The following is a 19,577-nucleotide window of genomic DNA, read 5'->3' as shown; positions in this document are numbered from 1 at the left end:
AAAGTTTTTGACAGTCTGAATATTGTGGGAAACATTTATTTATTTATTTAATTTATTTGTTTGTTTTTTTAAGTAAAACATGTTATAGTTTAGTGTATCTAAGCTAGTTCAGGATCCCTATTTATTTTACAGAGTAATATTAAAGAAGGAAATTCAAATGACTCTTTGTTTGTTTGTGTATGCAGATGAGAAGACGTGCGGGCCGCATGAATTTCGCTGCAAGGACAACAATTGTATACCGGACCACTGGAGGTGTGACGGCCAGAGCGACTGCAGCGACAATTCAGACGAGGAGAACTGCAGTACGTGCTTCTCGTTTCACTTTTACAAGTTATGAAGTGAATAGTTTAACAGACACTTCCTCTGCAGATGATGCGCTCTGTAACTAAAGAAAGCAACACAAGTTTGGTGGAGTTCATACAAATTGTTGAATGAAAATCCAAATGTGTTTTGTTTTATATCGTTTGTATTTTGTTTTGTTTAGTTTCATTGTTTTGTTGAATTGTTGTCTTATTTAGTTTCATTGTTTTGTTTTATAGTTTATTTTCTTTGTTTTGTGCTTAGTTTTGTTTTGTTGTGGTGTTGTTTGGTTTTGTTTCTCGCTGTTTTGTTGTTTAGTTTAGTTCTTTGTGCTGTGTTGTTTAATTTCACGTTATGTTGTTTAGTTTAGTTCTTTGTGCCGTGTTTATTTCACCGCTTCGTTGTTTAGTTTACTTCTTTGTGCTGTCGTTTAGTTTCACGTTTTGTTGTTTAGTTTAAATTTGTTTGGCTGTTGTTTAGTTCCACTGTTTTGTTGTTTAGTTTTTTTGTTGTTTAATTTTGTTGTGCTGTGTTTAGTTTCACCTCTTCGTTGTTTAGTTTAGTTCTTTGTGCTGGTGTTTAGTTTCACGTTTTGTTGTTTAGTTTAGATTTGTTTCGCTGTTGTTTATTTTCACTGTTTTGTTGTTTAGTTTGTTTTGTTGTTTAGTTTTGTTGTGCTGTGTTTAGTTTCACCGCTTCGTTGTTTAGTTTAGTTCTTTGTGTTGTGTTGTTTAGTTTCACTGTTTTGTTGTTTAGTTTTATTGTGCTGTTGTTTAGTTTGTTTTGTTGTTTAGATTTGTTGTGCTGTGTTTAGTTTCACCGCTTTGTTGTTTAGTTTAGTTCTTTATGCTGTTGTTTAGTTTCATGTTTTGTTGTTTAGTTTAGATTTGTTTGGCTGTTGTTTAGTTTCACTGTTTTGTTGTTTAGTTTGTTATGTTGTTTAGTTTAGTTTTGTTGTGCTGTGTTTAGTTTCACCGTTTCGTTGTTTAGTTTACTTCTTTGTGCTGTGTTGTTTAGTTTCACTGTTTTGTTGTTTAGTTTAGATTTGTTGTGCTGTTGTTTAGTTTGTTTTGTTGTTTAGTTTTGTTGTGCTGTTGTTTAGTTTGTTTTGTTGTTTCATTTTGTTGTGCTGTGTTTAGTTTCACCGCTTCGTTGTTTAGTTAAAGTTTGTTGGGCTGTCATTTAGTTTTTTTTTTTGTTTTTTTGTTTTTGTTTCGATTTTTGGCTGTTTAGTTTTTTTGATGTTTAATTTTGTTGTGCTGTGTTTAGTTTCACCTCTTCGTTGTTTAGTTTAGTTCTTTGCTCTGTGTTGTTTAGTTTCACCTCTTCATTGTTTAGTTTAGTGCTTTGCTCTGTGTTGTTTAGTTTGTTGTATTGTTTAGTTTTGTTGTGCTGTGTTTAGTTTCACGGTTTGTTGTTTAGTTTTTTGCACTGTGTTGTTTAGTTTCACGGTTTTGTTGTTTAGTTTAGATTTGTTTGGCTGTTGTTTAGTTCCACTGTTTTGTTGTTTAGTTTTTTTGTTGTTTAATTTTGTTGTGCTGTGTTTAGTTTCACTGCTTTGTTGTTTCGTTTAGTTCTTTATGCTGTCGTTTAGTTTCACGTTTTGTTGTTTAGTTTAGTTCTTTGTGCTGGTGTTTAGTTTCACGTTTTGTTGTTTAGTTTAGATTTGTTTCGCTGTTGTTTATTTTCACTGTTTTGTTGTTTAGTTTGTTTTGTTGTTTAGTTTTGTTGTGCTGTGTTTAGTTTCACCGCTTCGTTGTTTAGTTTAGTTCTTTGTGTTGTGTTGTTTAGTTTCACTGTTTTGTTGTTTAGTTTTATTGTGCTGTTGTTTAGTTTGTTTTGTTGTTTAGATTTGTTGTGCTGTGTTTAGTTTCACCGCTTTGTTGTTTAGTTTAGTTCTTTATGCTGTTGTTTAGTTTCATGTTTTGTTGTTTAGTTTAGATTTGTTTGGCTGTTGTTTAGTTTCACTGTTTTGTTGTTTAGTTTGTTATGTTGTTTAGTTTAGTTTTGTTGTGCTGTGTTTAGTTTCACCGTTTCGTTGTTTAGTTTACTTCTTTGTGCTGTGTTGTTTAGTTTCACTGTTTTGTTGTTTAGTTTAGATTTGTTGTGCTGTTGTTTAGTTTGTTTTGTTGTTTAGTTTTGTTGTGCTGTTGTTTAGTTTGTTTTGTTGTTTCATTTTGTTGTGCTGTGTTTAGTTTCACCGCTTCGTTGTTTAGTTAAAGTTTGTTGGGCTGTCATTTAGTTTTTTTTTTTGTTTTTTTGTTTTTGTTTCGATTTTTGGCTGTTTAGTTTTTTTGATGTTTAATTTTGTTGTGCTGTGTTTAGTTTCACCTCTTCGTTGTTTAGTTTAGTTCTTTGCTCTGTGTTGTTTAGTTTCACCTCTTCATTGTTTAGTTTAGTGCTTTGCTCTGTGTTGTTTAGTTTGTTGTATTGTTTAGTTTTGTTGTGCTGTGTTTAGTTTCACGGTTTGTTGTTTAGTTTTTTGCACTGTGTTGTTTAGTTTCACGGTTTTGTTGTTTAGTTTAGATTTGTTTGGCTGTTGTTTAGTTCCACTGTTTTGTTGTTTAGTTTTTTTGTTGTTTAATTTTGTTGTGCTGTGTTTAGTTTCACTGCTTTGTTGTTTCGTTTAGTTCTTTATGCTGTCGTTTAGTTTCACGTTTTGTTGTTTAGTTTAGATTTGTTTGGCTGTTGTTTAGTTTCACTGTTTTGTTGTTTAGTTTGTTATGTTGTTTAGTTTAGATTTGTTGTGCTGTTGTGTAGTTTGTTTTATTGTTTAGTTTTGTTGTGCTGTTCTTTAGTTTGTTTTGTGGTTTCGTTTTTGTTGTGCTGTGTTTAGTTTCACCTCTTCGTTTTTTAGTTTAGTTCTTTGCTCTGTGTTGTTTAGTTTCACGGTTTTGTTGTTTAGTTTAGATTTGTTGGACTGTTGTTTAGTTTGTTTTATTGTTTAGTTTTGTTGTGCTGTGTTTAGTTTCATGGTTTGTTGTTTAGTTTTTTGTACTGTGTTGTTTAGTTTCACGGTTTTGTTGTTTAATTTTGTTGTGCTGTTTAATTTCACCTCTTCGTTGTTTAGTTTAGTTCTTTGCTCTGTGTTGTTTAGTTTCACGGTTTTGTTGTTTAGTTTCGATTTGTTGGACTGTTGTTTAGTTTGTTTTATTGTTTAGTTTTGTTGTGCTGTGTTTAGTTTCACGGTTTTGTTGTTTAGTTTTGTTGTGCTGTGTTTAATTTCACTGTTTTGTTGTTTAGTTTAGATTTGTTGGGCTGTTGTTTAGTTTGTTTTGTTATTTAGTTTTGTTGTGCTGATGTTTAGTTTCACCGCTTCGTTGTTTTGTTAAAGTTTGGTGTGCTGTTGTTTAGTTTGTTTTGTCGTTTAGTTTAGTTATGTCGGTATTTTAGTTGGTGTTTTGAGTTTTTTCGCTTAATTTAGTTACATTGTGTTGTGTTATTAATTTGTTTCATTGTTCTGTGTAGTTTAGATATGCTTTGTTGTGCTGTTCTGTTTGGTTGTGTGTTGTTAAGATGTTTAATTTAGTTTTCTTCATTGTGCTGTATTGTTTAGATTTAGTTTAATTGTGCTGTTTTTTGTTATTTAGGCTAGTTTCACTCTGGTCATTTGTTTAGTTTAGTTTCATTGTGCTGTGATGTTTACTATAGTTTAGTTAAATGCTGAAATCATGCTCGTTGTATTTGACATCTGAGTTCTCTGACATTTAACTACATGCAGCTTTCACATATATTCCTCTTATCACACTCGGCAACTAGACACACTCTAGTACACAGCAGGGTTTCTGAAAACAACTAAATTGGATTCATATCACGCTCCGCAGTGTGTGGCACATAGATGTTGGGTCTTCAGAGAGAGACTTAAAAGCTAGGATGATGCGTCTGTGTGTGGCAGTGTGTGAGCCATCTTTTTATTTAGTACACAAGTCTCAAAAAGTGTCCAAATGTGCTTCATCGTTGTGCTTCTTGAGTGTGTGTTTGTGTGACTGTTGTCTCAAATCTCCATGTTTATTCCCTATTCAGTTCCCTGATGTGTGGGTCATTATGTAGACAGAACAAGTTCTCCACTATAGTCAAAGAGCTCCTGATGCCCAGTGGATCTCATCACACTTCAACTGCATCTCGAGCCTCTTGCTTCGCACTTTCAAACACGAGTGTGAGAGAGAAACAGCGTGAGAATGAGATTGTCGGTTGATTGCTGTGGAAGTTTCTGTGTCGGCCGAGGTAGCGATTATATCAATTTTCCCGAAATGCTGACAGGTATTTTTCTTGTCCTCTTGGCCTGTTGCTAACTAGCGTCCATTGGAGTGCAGCTGTATATTTTTGTCAGGCCTGTGACGTTGATTGACAGTTAGCGGAGGACGTGTCCCACTGAATGGCAGAATCGATCTCTCACCCTGATCTGTGATTTGTTTTTAATGGTTGTGGTTCTGTTGCTCCCGGCATCGGCTCCCTTGATAAACAGTGATGTATGTTTGCCATCGCTGTGGTTTGTTGAGCTCTTGACCATTCATTTACTAGATTACAGAGCCTCTGCCATCATTTCTTCAAAACTTGATGATGTAAGTCACACTCGTTCTTGCTGAAGAAAACTTGAGCATGATTGCCACCTCATTACCGCTTCCCTTTCCTTTTCCTTTGCTGTTCCAGCACAACTTCCTGGTGCTGTTCTTCCTTTTTTCTTCCCTTTTCTTTTCCTATCTCTATTCTATTTACCCTTCCTTTTCCTACAAATCATTCTCTTCCCATTCTGTTTCCCATCTGTTTTTCCAATACTTTCTTTACTTTCTCACTTCCTTCCTTTTTCCTGTTCTTCCTCTTTTCTTTCCCCTGTTTTACCTTTACTTCCTTTTCATTTTATTTAATTTTCCCTTTCCCTTTCCCTTCCCCTCCCCCTTCCTCTTGCTAGTGTTCATCCTTTTCCCTTTCCTTTTCCAATCTGTTTTTCCTTTTTCTACATTTCCTTTCTTTTTAGTTTTACTTTTATTTGACATTTTTCTTTCCCTTTTCTTTTCTTTTCCAATCTCTATTATCTTTCCCCTTCCTTTTCCTTCAAGTCATTCTCTTCCCATTCTGTTTCCGATCTGTTTTTCAAATACTTCCTTTACTTTCTCATTTCCTTCCTTTTTCCTGTTCTTCCTCTTTTCTTTTCCCTCTGTTTTACCTTTACTTCCTTTTCCTTTTCATTTTATTTCATTTTCCCTTTCCCATTCCTCTTCCTTGTGCCCATCCTTTTCCGTTTCCTTTTTCCTATCTGTTTTCCTTTTTCTACATTTCCTTTCTTTTTAGTTTTACTTTTATTCGACATTTTCTTCATTTTCGTTCCCCTTTCTTTTCCAATCTCTATTCTCTTTCCCTTTCCTTTTGCTTAAATCATTCACTTCCCATTCTGTTTCCCATCTGTTTTTCAAATACTTCCTTTACTTTCTCATTTCCTTCCCTTTTTCCCTGTTCTTCCTCTTTTTCTTTCTTTCTTGCTTTGTCTGTACTTCATTTTCTCACTGTCTATCTTTCATTGTTTCATTTGTATCCTCCTTTTTCCATTTTATTTCATTTTCCCTTTCCCCTTCCTCTTCCTAGTGTTTATCCTTTTCCCTTTCCTTTTCCAATCTGTTTTTCTGTTCTTTTTAGTTTTCCTTTTATTTTACATTTTCTTCTATTTTCCAATCTCTATTCTCTTTCCTCTTCCTTTTCTGTCAAATCGTTCTCTTCCCATTCTGTTTCCCATCTGTTTTTAAATACTTCCTTTACTTTCTCATTTCCTTCCTTTTTTTCCTGTTCTTCCTCTTTTTCTTTCTTTCTTGCTTTGTCTGTACTTCATTTTCTCACTGTCTATCTTTCATTGTTTCATTTGTATCCTCCTTTTTCCATTTTATTTCATTTTCCCTTTCCCATTCCCCTTCCTCTTCCTAGTGTTCATCCTTTTCCCTTTCCTTTTCCAATCTTTTTTTCCTTTTTCTACATTTCCTTTCTTTTTAGTTTTACTTTTAGTTTACATTTTCTTCCATTCTCCTACCCTTTTCTTTTCCAATCTCTATTCTTTTACCCCTTCCTTTTCCTTCAAATCATTCTCTTCCCATTCTGTTTGCCATCTGTTTTTCAAATACTTCCTTAACTTTCTCATTTCCTTCCTTTTTCCTGTTCTTCCTGGGTTTTTTTCTTGCTTGCTTTTTCTGTACTTCATTTTCTCACTGTCTATCTTTCATTGTTTCATTTGCATCCTCCTTTTTTCCATTCATTCATTTTGCCTGTCTGTCTTTAATTTGTTTGCCTCACTCTTTGTTTTGTTTTTTGTTTGTTTTTTTATTGATGGTAATTCAAACATGTTCTTCCTTTATTTCTGTATTTTTTCCTTTACTTCATTTACCTTTACTTTGCATTTTATTTTTACCTTTCTTTCTCTTTCCCCTATATTTTGTCCTAATTTGTCCTTCTTTTCCACTTCCCTTCCCTTTTACTTGTGCTCAGACCTACTAGTTGGTGTTTGTTTAAAACTTTAGTGGGTACATAAAGTACTTGTAACAAATCAACGTCAGTTTAAAGCAACTGTTGTCTCAGCATTATTTACTAAATATCAACAATGTCTTGAAGGTTTCCCAGCTGTCACCTCAGATGTGGAGATTTTATGAGCTGTGGGTTTGTGTGCAATTAAATTTCACATTTAGTTTGTGCTCTTCTCAGTCTCCCTACTTCCCTTTTCCCCTCTCTCATCCTTTTACTATCAGTCTCTCCATCTCTTTCAATTAAAAGCAAGCTCTCAGATCCCTCACTGATACATCACAACAGACACTAATAGAAACATGTTATGTATTCACACGCATCAGCATGGAGCGTGTCCCTAGAGGACGTTTTAAACAATCTTAATGAACGCCGGCTACTGGAGAGTGTTTGTTAGACTCAAGCTTAAATTGTATCTACCTGAAAGTGTCTATTTATGGACAACAAGGTCTATTTTTGCATGGATGAGATGTCTGAATACTGTCATCTACTAATCTAGAGATGAATTTCCGCTCTGAAGTGTGTGAGTGTTCAGCTCGCTTGCTGAATGGCTGTATTTCTGTTCACCTTGGGAGCCTCGCACAGGATCATCAGTGGGAGGATATCAAGGCTCTGATTGGGTTGTGGAGTGGTGATGTCAGGACAGATAATCTGTGGAGTGCTGGAGCCGGATGCAGAGACTCTGATAATAGAGTTAGAGGAGTGACACACTGTGATCAAAGAGATTTGTGCTCCTCTATTCATTCTTTCTTTCTTTCTTTTTCTATCTCTTCTGAGTGTATTTTGTTTGTTCATTCTGTCAGGTTTTTATTCTTTTATTTGTTTATTCCTGTTTTGTATCTTTCATTTGTTCATTCTGTCCCTCTTATTTCATTTGTTTGTTTTTAATTTTGTAGCTTTCATTTGTTCATTCTGACTCTTTCATCTTTCTTTGAATCTTTTGTTTGTTCGTTCTGTCAGTTTTTGTTCTTTTGTTTGTTTGTTTATTTGTTTATTCTTATTGTATCTTTCATTTGTGCATTTTATCATTCTGTCCTTATTTAATTGGTTTGTTTTTGCTTTCATTTTTTTTATTTGTTTATTCCTGTTTTGTATCTTTCATTTGTTCATTCTGTTCCTCTTATTTAATTGGTTTTCTTTTTCATTTTGTAGCTTTCATTTGTTCATTCTGACTCTTTCATATTTCTTCTATGAATCTTTTGTTTGTTTGTTCTGTCAGTTTTTTGTTCTTTCATTACTTTATTTGTTTATTCTTTTTGTATCTTTCATTTGTTCATTCTGTCCCTCTTATTTCATTTGTTTGTTTTTCATTTTGTAGCTTTCATTTGTTCATTCTGACTCTTTCATCTTTCTTTGAATCTTTTGTTTGTTCATTCTGTCTGTTTCATCTTTCTTTGAATCTTTTGTTTGTTCATTCTGTCTGTTTCATCTTTCTTTGAATCTTTTGTTTGTTCGTTCTGTCAGTTTTTGTTCTTTCATTTGTTTATTCTTTTTTGTATATTTCATTTGTTCATTCTGACTCTTTCAGCTTTCTTTAAATCTTTTGTTTGTTCATTCTGTCAGTTTTTGTTCTTTCGTTTGTTTATTCTTTTTGTATCTTTCATTTGTGCATTTTATCATTCTGTCCTTATTTAATTGGTTTCTTTTTCATTTTTTCAGCTTTCATTTGTTCATTCTGACTCTTTCATCTTTCTTTGAATCTTTTGTTTGTTCATTCTGTCTGTTTCATCTTTCTTTGAATCTTTTGTTTGTTCATTCTATCAGTTTTTGTTCTTTCATTTGTTTCTTTGTTTATTCTTTTTGTATCTTTCATTTGTGCATTTTATCATTCTGTCCTTATTTAATTGGTTTGTTTTTAATTTTGTAGCTTTCATTTGTTCATTCTGACTCTTTCATCTTTCTTCTATGAATCTATTGCTTGTTCATTCTGTCAGGTTTTTATTCTTTCATTTTTTTATTTGTTTATTCCTGTTTTGTATCTTTCATTTGCTCGTTCTATCCTTCTTATTTCATTTGTTTGTTTTTCATTTTGTAGCTTTCATTTGTTCATTCTGACTCTTTCATCTTTCTTTGAATGTTTTGTTTGTTCGTTCTGTCAGTTTTTGTTCTTTCATTTGTTTATTCTTTTTTGTATATTTCATTTGTTCATTTTGACTCTTTCATCTTTCTTTGAATCTTTTGTTTGTTCATTCTGTCAGTTTTTGTTCTTTCGTTTGTTTATTCTTTTTGTATCTTTCATTTGAGCATTTTATCATTCTGTCCTTATTTAATTGGTTTGTTTTTCATTTTGTAGCCTTTCATTTGTTCATTCTGACTCTTTCATCTTTTCACTTGTTCATTCTGTCTGTTTCTTGTTCTTTCATTTGCTTGTTTCTTATCTTGTTTGTTCTGTGTATCTTTAGTCTTTTTATTTGTTTGTTTCTTTATTTCTTTTTACATCTTTTGTTAGTTTATTCTTTCTTTTTTTTTTTACAAAGTTTCATTTATTTTCATGCTTGTTCTCTGTGTTGTTACTCATTCTTTGTCTTCTCTGTTTTTCTTGTACTTGGCCTTTCTTTCCAAATTATTGTTTTCATCTGTAATTTATTTTCTTATTCTGTCTGTTGATCTTTAATATGTCATTAGTTTTTTTGTTTCTTTCTTTGTTTTTTTGTCTTTATTTCTGTCTTTTATTTATTTGTATCTGCCTGTCTTCCTTTTTTTTGTTTGCATTTATTCACTTATTTATCTCTTTTTCTCCTTTGTATGTCTGTATTCCTTTTCCGTCTGTTGTTTGTTTGCCAATTCAGCCTGTCTTGTTTTTAATTTTCTTTAACGTTCTCTATCTCTCTCTCATTTTCATATTCTCTCTGGCATTTCAAAGGCTTCCTGCCAAATGTCACCAAAGGAAGTCTGGATGTGTCTTGCTGTTCATAACAACAGAAAAAAAAACTGTTAGCCATTTGTTTGTTTGTTTGTTTTACTGCTGCCAAATGCTTATTCAGCTTGCACAGCCCACACTCCTGCTTTCCAATAGTGAAAGAAGTCCAAACTCTAAATCCATTTATGTCTTTCTCTTTTTAGAGCCAGTAACATGTAACTCGAAAAATTTCATCTGCGCCAACGGAGAGTGCATCTCCTCACGTTTCCGATGTGACGGCGACTTCGACTGCACCGATAACTCTGACGAGGTTTCAAGAGCCACATTCATCAATCGCACCATTAACACACATGGTTAATCTCACATCCTGACATCCTGCACGTGTGTTTTCAGAGAGGCTGTGAGAGCCACTGCTCAGAGGATCAGTTCCAGTGCCTGAATCATCTCTGTATCTCAGTCAAATGGCTCTGTGATGGACAAGAAGACTGCAAAACCGGGGAGGACGAGGCCAACTGTAGCCCTGCCAACACCGCCATGACAGGTTAGCTGCTTTCACACACTCTTTAAATAATGCAAACAGACCCAGAGCCCATCAAAGCTGGCCCGAGACGGCTCCTATAATCACATGTCATCGAGAGGATTTCTTTTATCCAAAGGGAATCACAGGCCTGCAACTACACAATAGAGACTGGAAATATCTGCACGACCTCAAACCCTTCGACGCTGCCTTCATTTAGAACCGCTAAGCCTCTACCGCTTAAAACTAACAGCAAAATGACCCCACATTTGTCATCCGCTGTTAACGAACCGCATTTAAATGTCACGCTTGAATTTTCGTCCCAGGGAACGGGTTGTTCCTCCCTCATCGTCAGTCCTTTGAGTCTAGTGCAAGTACCGCACTCCTGCTAATACTCTGGCACAGTTTATATTTTATATGAGGTTGCTATAAAGATGTATGTATGTTTTTTTTTAAGTGCAACCAGAACATCTACTGTACCTATACTGCTTTCACTGCAAAAATAAAAGGCAAAATATCTTCCTCTCATCTCATCTCCCTTTTGAGGAACAGATGGCCAATCCACTTACTCAAGATGGATTTTTAATATTCACATTCTCCATGGTATCAATGCCAGCTACGCTCCTCCCCAGAGCTTTCAAGTCAAAATGAGATCTATTTAAGACAGAACCACAGCCTCCAGACATGTTGAGCTATTCATACAGTAGTCAACATTTCAAGTGGATCAAAAAAGTTCATCAAAGTTGTCCTTGGACAAGAATGGGTATTGTTTATATATATATATATATATATATTAGGGCTATCAGTTTAACGCGTTATTAACGGCGTTAACGCAAACCCATTTTAACAGCGTTATTTTTTTAATGCGCGATTAACGGTCATTTTGTCCTAGTAGTTTTTTCACATGCTTTTGAAACAGGACGCGGCATGCGTCATGATCCATTTCGGCGTCTCGCGCTCGTCATCCACTCAAAGCCGGCTCCCAAGCCGAAACGTGTGTTTGTGGCGTGCCTGTTGTTTTGTTTACTGTCTAGATCCGTTGTTTACAGTTTACCGTTTTGTTTACTGTCTAGATCCGTTGTTGACTGTTAACCGTTTTGTTTACTGTCTAGCTTACTGTCTTGCGCTTTGGTTGAAGAAGGAACAAAATGTCCTCGCGTGGCGCAAGCCATTGAAATGAAAGGGTTTCAGAGTGCAGCGCGAGGACGTTTTGTGCCACACACACTCGTTTCGGCTTGCGAGCCGGCCGAATAGTAACGTTACGTTTTGAGTGGATGACGAGCGCGAGACGCCGAAATGGATGCCCTAAAATTCTGAATGGAAAGTTTGCTTTTAAAAAGTTGCCATATTGTCCCATTGACAAGACCAAGTGATCTGTGTGTTTTGTCGTTGTGAACTGAGCTATCATCATCGCAGCACGTCCAGTCTGAAACACCACTTTATGATGGCCAAGCAAACACACACACACACACACACAGATGATGCGAATTATCCGCCCCCTCGCCAATATTAGGACCTCGTCAGTATTTCTTTTACCCTTTTATTGATAGACAGTGTTACATTGTGTGAGAGATTATTTATAGGCTATGTGTTAGTGTGAAATTGAACACTAGCTATTCCAATGTTATTTTCAATAATAATTTTTCCACTTTTCCATGTTGATAAGATCATTAAAATGAGAAAAAAATAATGTAACAAAAAGAAATCAAGAGACATTTAGAATAGATAAAAATGTGTGATTAATCGCGAGTTAACTATGACATTAATGCGATTAATCGCGATTAAATATGTTACTTGTTTGACAGCACTAATATATATATATATATATATATATATATATATACACACATACACAAATTTTGAACAATACCCGTAGAAGAGCAATTTTGACTGAAATAACCACTCGTTACAACCGAGGTATGCAGCAAAGCATTTGTGAAGCCACAACACGCACAACCTTGAGGCGGATGGGCTACAACAGCAGAAGACCCCACCGGGTACCACTCATCTCCACTACAAATAGAGAAAAAGAGGCTACAATACCAAAATTGGGCAGTTGAAGACTGTAAAAATGTTGCCTGGTCTGATGAGTCTCGATTTCTGTTGAGACATTCAGATGGTAGAGTCAGAATTTGGTGTAAACAGAATGAGAACATGGATCCATCATGCCTTGTTACCACTGTGCAGGCTGGTGGTGGTGGTGTAATGGTGTGGGGAATATTTTCTTGGCACACTTTAGGCCCCTTAGTGCCAATTGGGCATTGTTTAAATGCCACGGCCTACCTGAGCATTGTTTCTGACCATGTCCATCCCTTTATGGCCACCATATGGCCTCTGATTGCTACTTCCAGCAGGATAATGCACCATGTCACAAAGATCGAATCATTTCAAATTGGTTTCTTGAACATGAGTCATGACAATGAGTTCACTGTACTAAAATGGCCCCCGCAGTCACCGGATCTCAACCCAATAGAGCATCTTTGGGATGTGGTGGAACGGGAGCTTTATTCCCTGGATGTGCATCCCACAAATCTCCATCAACTGCAAGATGCTATCCAATCAATATGGGCCAACATTTCTAAAGAATGCTTTCAGCACCTTGTTGAAGTTCTATTTTTGGCAAATGTAAAAGTCCTTTGACACCAAAAGTGAAATGAATAAGCCTCAGGCTAAATGCAAATTCATGCCTCTACAGCAGAGGTCAAGAAATTGTGGGGAAAGTAACTTGTGTTATTTATTTTATTTATATTATAAAACTTCCATCTAAAGCTAACAAAGTCAAGAATACCATGCATTTTCCAAACCTCAACTTCATCTGTTATTTTAACCCCAAGAGACTTGAAGTGTTTCTCTTAAGTTGAGGTCTTCCTCCACTTTCTTGGCCCTCGTCGTGAATATTTCAGCTTTGTGTCTCAGCTCAGCTCAGCACAGGGTACCTGAGTACATCCACGCCTGCAACCTCAGAGTGAATTATTCTGATCGTAAGTACCACAGGAGATGCATTCAGAAAGCTCTCATAGTCTCACCCTTTTTTTTTTGCTCTTTCCCTGCGACTCAAGGCAAGTCAGGGGAATTTTACCCTCCGATTAATATTAATGCTGCTGAAAACACTTCAAAAAGTTCTGCCAGAAATCTCTCACAACCTCTTACTGACCGAATCTGCAGCTCAGTTCATTTCAGTCTATGCCGTTTTACAGCAGAGAGTCTGTATCACGTGTGCGATACAGAAGCTTTCAAGGAACGTATTGTCTCAGGACATGTAGATTGACATGTCTTATTATAGATAGCATGGATTTGAGAGGATTCTTTGATGGAAGATTCTTTGTGGTTTGAATTGAGTCTGTATTTTGTGTTTCTATGCAGCTCGGCCTACGTCATGTGGTCAAAACGAGTATGTTTGTGTCGGAGGGGGCTGCGTGTCGGCTAGCCAACGCTGTGACGGACAAAACGACTGTTCGGATGGTTCTGATGAGGTCAGTGTGGTACATACACAGATTCTTAACAGACCGTTTTAGCTGTGTTGGTCAATACAGTGGAAGTCAATGGGGTCCAAAAAAGTTTTTTTTTTGTTTTGGTCTCGTTGTACAAACTTAAATTAATTGATTAGTTTTTTTTTTCATATTATTTATGTGCACACACAGTTAAAACCTTTCAGTTAATTAATGAATAAATGTTATTCATATAATACAATTAAAAGAATCATTATTCATTATTATTATTTATAATAATAATAATAATAATAATATATTTTAAATGCATTTTTGACTGTACACAGTTACAAATAATCTTCAAGTTAGTTAGTTATTTTCTACCTGATGAATTATACATTTACATTTATATTATTTACCATAATAATAATTTTTCATTGTAGACAGTTATAATCAATCTTAAAGTTAGTTAATTTTTTTTTCACATAATGATAATAATTATTAATTTATTATATATATATATATATATATATATATATATATATATATATATATAATTTGAATAATAACAGGCATAGTTAACCAGGGACGTGCACAGGGGGGTTGCTCAGGTTGCCCGGGCAACTGCCCATATGCCCTTCTCGACTCAGGTTGCCCTTCCGAGGAAAAAAAAAATCGGAAAATGGATGTAGAATTTCACATAGGCCTAGACAAAAAAAATAATATAAAAATCGCAAAGCCTCATTCACTTCCATTCGGGCACTGAAAGTGAAAGTCAAACTGTTTACGTGGCTGCAGTGCCGCACACGATTATAGACTGCACGCGACCGGTGCGTATGGTAAGACACCGCAAATTACTCAGGCCGTGCCTCCATCTCGTGTCGCGCGCTAATTAATGTGTACGAAGTCCATGACAAAATGAAACAAAACTATCCTTCTTGTCACGAAAAGAGGAAGAAGAAAAACATGAGAGTGAATTGCGGGAACAGCAGTCAGGTAAACTTGTGTTCTCTCCTCTCTAGTTTGATGTCAGCAAAGTTTGATGGTTTTTGGTCTTGCTAACCTATCTGGGCAGGCAGTTCATCTCTTGCATCACTTTTTGCCTGACAAAAGTGAGAGTAAAATACCATTATTTATTACGTTTTGTTTTTGATAAACGACAAAGTGCAACAACAGTGTTTGTTTACTGCAGCTCGGAAAACAAAACCGCGTCGCGTGTGTTGCGTTCATATGCGCGTGCACGAAAACTCGCATTTTTCAAGCAGAAATGTGGAGACCAGAAATACTGTACAATACGTGAATGATGGCACTGCCAATCAAAGTACACATTATAAAGACACTGATTATCTAGTCTCAGTGTAGTTAAAAACTCTAAACAACTGCACTAATTATGCAAGATAGAAACCAATGGCTATTGACAATTTGACGTTGATTGACTATTGATTTATAGGCTATATTGAATTTAAAATGACGATTAGCTGGACATTCTGGCCAATATGAATGCAAATCCCTCAGTAAATAACCATAAATCAAGATTTGCTTCAACATGCATAAAAAAATTTAAAAAATAAAAATCATAGGCTACTGATTCCGAAAATACCCAGGCTGTAGAGTGAACCAAAGCTAATCCCAAAAGCCAAAGTTCAGGGTTGTACTTTTATTATTTTCTTCTTGTTTATGTTTACGTTAATATTCACTTGTTATCTTAACATTCTATAAAAATGCTTTATTCAGTAAATATTGTTTGTTTGAACCTCATTCTGTTCCATATTGTTGTACTTATTCTTTGACTGTTTTGTTTAAAGGAGGGAGGATTGTATTGGGCGGTATTGAGTGGCAATGGCAAATGGTTTACATGGCTCACGGCATCACAGATCAGGTAGAGGGCCCCTTAGCAGAATTTTGCTTAGGGCCCCAGGGGGAGGTCAGGATTGGCAAAAAAGGATTGTATTTTTCCCCGAAATCTAAGTGTTTTTTTTTTTATTTATTTTTTTTCGAGTTTTTCCATTCAATCCAGATTATTTCTTTTCAAATAAATAAATAAATAATAATTTAAAAAACAATAAACAACAATATGAGGAACTCTTTTGCTCATTTGTCTCATCTCTGACATTTTGCAATCTTTATAAATAATAATAAGACTATAAGATGAGGCATTGCGTTTGGACATAAAAACGGCCAGATAAGGCAATTTGAAAGTGGACAAATTCAACTGAATATATTCCTTCATGTAGCCCGTGAGGGAGAAGAGGGGGGAGGTGCCCTTTTTTCAGGTCAGAGCAACTGCCCCTCAAAATTCCTGTGCACGTCCCTGTAGTTAACCTTTAGTTAATTATTTTCTAAATAATAGTATTACATTGTGTATTGTGTATTACAAATAATCTTCAAGTAAGTTAGTTATTTTCTACCTGATGAATTATACATTTACATTTATATTATTTACCATAATAATACTTTTTCATTGTAGACAGTTATAATCAATCCTAAAGTTAGTTAATTATTTTACACATAATGATAATAATTATTTTATATATATATATATATATATATATATATATATATAGGCATAGTTAACCTTTAGTTAATTATTTTCTAAATAATAGTAATTATAATAAGTATATTTATTAATATTAAAGTAATTATAATAAATATAATTTTAATAAATATTATATATATATATTAATAATAATTATTATTGTTGTTATTATTATTATTAATGATAACTAGGGCTGTCGATTACGATTAATCGTGATTTATCGCATCCAAAATAAAAGTTTGTGTTCACATAATATATGTGGGTGCACTGTGTATAATTATATATATAAATAAACACACATGCTTGTATATACTTAAGAAATATTTATATATACTGTATATAGATTTATATAGAATTTATATTAGATATAAATATTTTATATACAAATATTTTTTTTCTTAAATATACATGCACATGTGTGTGTGTGTATATATATATATATGTACACAAATAATAATATATACAAATATACAAATATACATATATACAAAATAACTATACACAGTGCACCCACATATATTATGTAAACACAAACTTTTATTTTGGATGTGATTAATCGTTTGACAGCCCTATTCATAATATAAATTAAATAAAATCCTTAAAGTTCCAAACTTTTATGGCTTGGTTTTTATTAAAACATTAAAAATGAGACATTTTCAGTGGTTTTCATCAATGCAATGGAAGTCAAAAACTTCAGTAGCTTGGAATGAATCCAAATGATGACAAGAGACTTATTTTTGGATGAAGTATCCCTTTAATGCAATGAACAAGAATGCACCATATGATGCAACGTTGCACAGCATTGCTCCAATGTTTCTTGGTGGTTCCAGGCTGCTTCCGCAAGACTACGGTCTCTTTTCTCGAGGGACTTTGGTTTAATTACACTCTTACTCATAATGCAGTGTCAACAGTTCAACGGAGTTTGCCTGTCCTAATAAAGACCATTAAAACAGCCCTCTTTTTCAGAGCCCCCTAGAGAGCCAAGGCCACATTTCTTCCATGCATTATATATAAAAAGCAATTTCATCTGTAGGAAAAGATCAGAGGTCATTGCTAAAGAGGACGCGCCTTTTAATTCAGCCAATCATTCAGTTGTGTTATTGAAATAGTCGAGCTGTGCCTTTGAGAAGAGTGTGTATGTGTGTGTGAGTAGGTGGACTGCATTCTGGAGTGTAAGGAGGACGAGTTCCTGTGTCGTAATCGAGCACACTGTGTTCCCGATCGCTGGAGGTGCGACAGGGTCTTCGACTGCCTGGATCAAAGTGACGAGGACAACTGTGACCAGGGTAACACTCCTAAATCTGACATTGGCCACTGCTCTTACAGCTCCCAGGATGCTATGCATGGGATCAAGAATGTAAATGTTGAACTTAAGTGCTGTTTTATGTATTTTTGAGAGAAGAGAAAAACGTATTAATTTTGTAAAATTCACTAAGTTATATTTAACATGATATTATATAACAGGGAGGTTTTATTTATTTATTTATTTGCTTATTTCTTTAAGTTTCCACTACAAAAAAAAAAATATTTTTTGTGTGACTTGTTTTAGTCTAGCTGTACAAACTTAAATTAATTGTGTGGAAGCTTATTATTAATTATTTTAATGATAATTTTTCTAATATTTTTTATTGCACACAGTTATAACTAAACTTTCAGCTAGTAAATCATTTATTAAAAATAATTCATATAATACTATTAATGAATAGCATTAATTATAAAAATATAAAAAATCATCTGCATCATCAATTAGATGTTTGTTCAATAAATACAAATAAATTATATAAATAAAATAATAAATATAACCATTTATGTTAATAATAAAAATACTTTTTCAAATTATTTTGAGCGTTCATTTATAACAAATTTTTCAGCTAGTTAATTATCTAATAAATAAAATGTATATAACACAATAAAAAAATAAAAATCGTTATTATATATTAACAAATAATTATTTTTATATTTAATATTATATATAATAAATAAATAAATAAATAAATAAGTAAATTATTTAATAATTAAAAAATAAATAATTATTTTAATATTTAATATTTTATATAATATTTTAATATTTTAAAAGTTATTTTAATTTCAGTAAATAATATATTTAAAATGATTAAAATTAACAAATATAACTATTTATTATAATAGTTTTGAGTGTATACAGTTTTAACCAAACATTAATTTACATATGTTCTTATTTCAATACATAGTGTAAAACAATAAAATATGATTGATGGATGGATGGATGGACACAGCTATAACTAAAGTTTTTTTTCCTGTATCCTTATTCCTTTAGTAACTTTATGAACACACATTTAAAGGACTACCACATATAAGCATATAAATAAATTGGTACAAATTAAACCTAAGGAATGAATCCATTCACTCAATCAAACATTTTTTTCTGTGACACTGACATCCCTAAATAAAGTGATTACCACTTACTAAACAAATCAAATGAAATAAAAATGCTGAGTGTTTCCATTTTTACTACCGACCTAGAATATGTGTTTTTATATGCATTACGTGTCTGCGACTGCCATGTAGTGCATACATTTTAAATAAACTAAATGTAACTGTTACATCAGCCGTAAATCCCCAATTCATCCGAACAAGCCACGGTGACAGACATGTGACTGACTGACGTATTTATGCCAGTGCCTTTAAACATCACTTTCAACCCATGACAGACTTGAAGGATTTTCGAAAGCATGATTCCCAGTCCCACATCTCAAGATGTGTGCGGCACAGCACGGGAAGAAGAAAATCCCAGCCTCGCGAGAGAAGTCATTTCCCCAATATTTGGGAAAATTGGCGAGGATGAAAGGTTCCGTGTTGCCACTTGATATCTGACAAGCGAGTACATGAAAGGCCTAATTTCAGTGTTTTGAAAAATTGCGGCGGTTGATATTGTTGTGAAGACAACGCCAGCCGTCACGCACCTGCGGCTCTTTAGAAGTGTTGGCTTCAAAGATAAAGTCCTGCTTCTAAACGCCATGTTTATTTATTTGCTGGTTTCGGTCTCCTAAACATCTTTGTGGTTCTATGAAATTTCCTAAGATATCTCTTTCTAGTTTATGTTTCTTTCAGACGGCCCTGAATCAATGGAAGTGTATTGACTTCTGCCTTTGATCTTTTCCGAGTTACACAGTCTCGACACTGATGCCGGTTTGCTTTTAACGCTCGAGGAGATCTGGAAAGTTCCTTTTGTTTTTCTCTTGCTCCCTGTTTAACTTAATTAATAGATTTGATTACTTAAATTAGATTAAATGAAACTTAATTAAGCATTAAATAAACTTACATTCATCAAAAATGGGTTTTGTTTTTCCATTCATTTGGTCTCTGCTCTACTTATTTAATACAAAATTAAATAAAACAAAACATTACAAACAAATTATATTATATGATTAAGTTGTGAAGGACGTAAAATGAGAAGGG

The 19,577-nt window shown here is 34.0% G+C and overlaps 1 protein-coding gene across 2 annotated transcripts in view; it reads left to right on the top strand.

The window, feature by feature from the left end:
• Positions 1 to 19,577, top strand: part of lrp1ba (low density lipoprotein receptor-related protein 1Ba) — a 260,042-nt gene that overhangs the window by 209,447 nt on the left and 31,018 nt on the right. For both annotated transcript variants that reach the window (XM_039682989.2, XM_039682988.2), the window contains exons 67-71: positions 186 to 302; positions 9,862 to 9,968; positions 10,052 to 10,199; positions 13,539 to 13,648; positions 17,293 to 17,425. In XM_039682989.2, the coding sequence (XP_039538923.2) occupies positions 186 to 302; positions 9,862 to 9,968; positions 10,052 to 10,199; positions 13,539 to 13,648; positions 17,293 to 17,425 (615 nt within the window). The remainder of the gene's footprint in view (positions 1 to 185; positions 303 to 9,861; positions 9,969 to 10,051; positions 10,200 to 13,538; positions 13,649 to 17,292; positions 17,426 to 19,577) is intronic.

Source organism: Pimephales promelas, chromosome 2, assembly GCF_988280905.1.
Source record: "Pimephales promelas chromosome 2, fPimPro1.hap1.1, whole genome shotgun sequence".
Lineage (NCBI taxonomy): Eukaryota > Metazoa > Chordata > Actinopteri > Cypriniformes > Leuciscidae > Pimephales > Pimephales promelas.
This window is presented reverse-complemented; position numbering and strand designations above follow the sequence as displayed.